This window comes from Apis dorsata, unplaced genomic scaffold (assembly GCF_000469605.1).
Source record: "Apis dorsata unplaced genomic scaffold, Apis dorsata 1.3 scaffold_570, whole genome shotgun sequence".
NCBI lineage: Eukaryota > Metazoa > Arthropoda > Insecta > Hymenoptera > Apidae > Apis > Apis dorsata.
Window position 1 is genome coordinate 144,975 of NW_006263780.1, and position 2,931 is coordinate 147,905.

Sequence of the window (2,931 nt, forward strand, 5' to 3'; positions counted from 1 at the left end):
TATATACATAGAATTAGGAAATTAATAACTTGGGTTAGAACAAGATTATAAGGTACAAACAATATCGTCACGATATTTCAATTTGTAATTAATTAATCGAATTTATTGTAAAGTACATGAAAAATATATATGTATATATATTTATAGATTTATATTTTAAATAATCATTTATTTTCGATGATATTAGTTTGATATTCCAATGATATTGCATTCATGGAATGAAAAAAAAATCTAGAAGAGTTTGAAGAAGAGAATTGAATAATTGAAAGAAGAAAATATCTTCATTTAAAGGACAACAGTATAAGAATCAATATTTATTGCACAAAATCATTTATTTATTGTACAAAATCATGATATCATCTAAATTAATATTTAATTATTTGATTTCAAATTTATTCCGATGCTTCATCCAATTAAGACTTTCAAAAACAATTGAAGAATTAATTAAGAAGAAGATATAAACACTGTTGCATTAACAACTGTGTCTTTAACAATTAAAAAAAAAAAAAAAAAAAATATTCAGAGATCACATTGATCATTTTGACATTCAAATGAATTTCACAAAATTTTCTTAGAATCATTCGTGTTATATTATTACAGTATCATTCGATTAGTTCTTGATTCTTTCATTTCATCTTGCTACGATTACGAGAATTGAAACATTCCACCTTTAGTTTCAACAAAAAAAAACTTTGTTGAGTCTTTTCTTAAATCTATCATTTTTTTTTTGTAATTATTTGTTATATTTTTATTTGTTATATTCTCAACATTGATTTCAAGGAAAGATTGTTGAGAACGGTATCTTTGAGAAGAAACGATTGGAGAACTCGGACAGATACGTATCCCACATTTCTATTAATTTTGGTAACATTGTTCGATATACCAAGGGCCAATATTCGTTGATGAAGACCAAAGCAGCACGATCTGAAAGCAGAAATTGTTCATTTTAAGATTGTTTCCAAAGATTATACGAAAGGATATTAAACACTGTTGAAGAAAAAAATTACTTGATAAATCACTCTTAACGATTAATTGCCATTGTCAAACAACAAGTAATAAAAATGTATTGGAACATACGATTGAATTGTAATTATTATCGTAAGTTGAATAAATCATTCTACTCTGTCTCGTAAATTTCGCGCAGAAAGTTCATTGATTACAAAACAAGGATCTCGTTATTTTCAGAAAAGATAAAAGTAAAGAAAAAAAATTTCAAATTCGATTATACTCTTGTTTATTGGACATATATATATATATATACTCTAAATTCAGAATTATTTAGAAATTAAACTGAAATGAAAAATTGAGAAATGTGAGATTTTTTGATTTAAATAGAGCAAGAAATATTATTTTCACGTTCAACTTCAATTTCAAAATATATCGTTATCAATCGATACACAATATAGAGAAAAAAAAGTTAAATAATTTTTGGAATGGAAAAAAAAATCAAAGCCTATATATAATTAAAATATTCTCAAACGATAATGCAACGGAGGAAAAGAAAAAAAATAAAAAGAAGGAAATTATTACATCCGCAAAATCAAAAAATTTACATTCTTCAAACTCGACGATCACGTAACATCGCGACGATACGACAGAAGGAGGATCGTACAACATAACCAAAGATAAAGTTAGAAGAATAAGCGGCAAATAACAGCGTATAACGATTGCATGCATGCTAATTAAACGACAGGATTCTCTCGAAAAATACGAGTCTCTCTCTCTCCCTATGCGCTTCAACAGTAACATTATGCAATGATGTCGAGACAACTAGTCTTTCTATCTAACTAATGAAAGTTTCTACATCGATTTGAAGCGTCTGACTTAAGGTAAACAATTATCCCTCGTACTTCTCTATTATGTCACGTATTATATACATTTCTTTCTTTTTTTTTATTTATATTTTTTTTTTTTTTATAGTAATCGTGTCATCGAAATTTCCATGATTATTATTGCGTGACGTGTAAGTGCATCGACTCGGTTCATTAATCATGGAGAGATTATTACACTTACTCAGTTCTTCGTTTCCGTTGAAGAGATCGCTGAACCAGATCTTCATGCTGCTGATCGTTGGCGCGGTTTTGAAATGTTCCACGACCCATCTGTCGTTGACTACGTGGCCTGAAATGTCCCAAGTGGTTCTGATGTTCTCCATGCTGACGTTGAAGAATCCTGTTGAATCGAAACGTTGTAAGTATTGAATATTATTCGCATAATAATTTAAAAAATTTAACAATCTTATTATTAGGGATGAAAATATTAAGTTTTCTTAAGTTTTCTATCTTCAATTTTGCTTCTTTTCTTTATTGTTATGAAATAATAATAATAATAATAATAATTTTGTGTTTGACAATTAATTAAAAATTTTATTAATTTATTCATTTGTTTCTCATACATACCTTTTCCACCCATTTTGAAAGTAGCCAGCGATCCCTCGGCTTTGTAGTCGCCATCGATCAGAAGTTTTGGTATCTCGACGTCAATTTCCAATCGGAAGAAATCACCATCCATTTCCGGTTTCACGGATAAGAAACGTGATTTGGCAAGACCGTACAATCGAACATCCGCGACTGATATTTTTCCACGAAGTTGTCCACTTTCGTGTTCCATCGAGTATGATTCCACGTAATAGGGATCAAGAGAAGGTATACCGAATTCTGGTAATCCTATTATGGAAATCGTGCAAATATTTAATAAAAATTACAATTTTTACAAAATTTCATATTTTAAATCTAGAAACGAAATTTGCTTACTTCTGTTTTGAAAATAAAAATATTCGTTTATTGCAGAATGTTAATTACGAAATGAAATATCGAAAATGAAGGTATGCACTGTTGACATAACTAAATACTCCTGAAAAATATTTGCCAAAGTGAATGGAACATGTTTACCATTTAAAATAGTCACGAAGGAAAAAAAAAAAAAAAAAAA

At 28.5% G+C, this 2,931-nt stretch overlaps 1 protein-coding gene across 1 annotated transcript in view; it reads right to left on the minus strand.

Moving 5' to 3' along the window:
• Positions 1-707: 707 nt before the first annotated feature.
• The window catches only part of LOC102672032 (circadian clock-controlled protein-like), a 4,245-nt gene continuing 2,021 nt past the window's right edge, over positions 708-2,931 (minus strand). Inside the window, exons 3-5 of the mRNA XM_006620942.2 lie at positions 2,400-2,666; positions 2,014-2,172; positions 708-924 (exon numbers count right to left, since the gene is read on the minus strand). Of these exons, the coding sequence (XP_006621005.1) occupies positions 776-924; positions 2,014-2,172; positions 2,400-2,666 (575 nt within the window). The 3' untranslated portion in view covers positions 708-775. The remainder of the gene's footprint in view (positions 925-2,013; positions 2,173-2,399; positions 2,667-2,931) is intronic.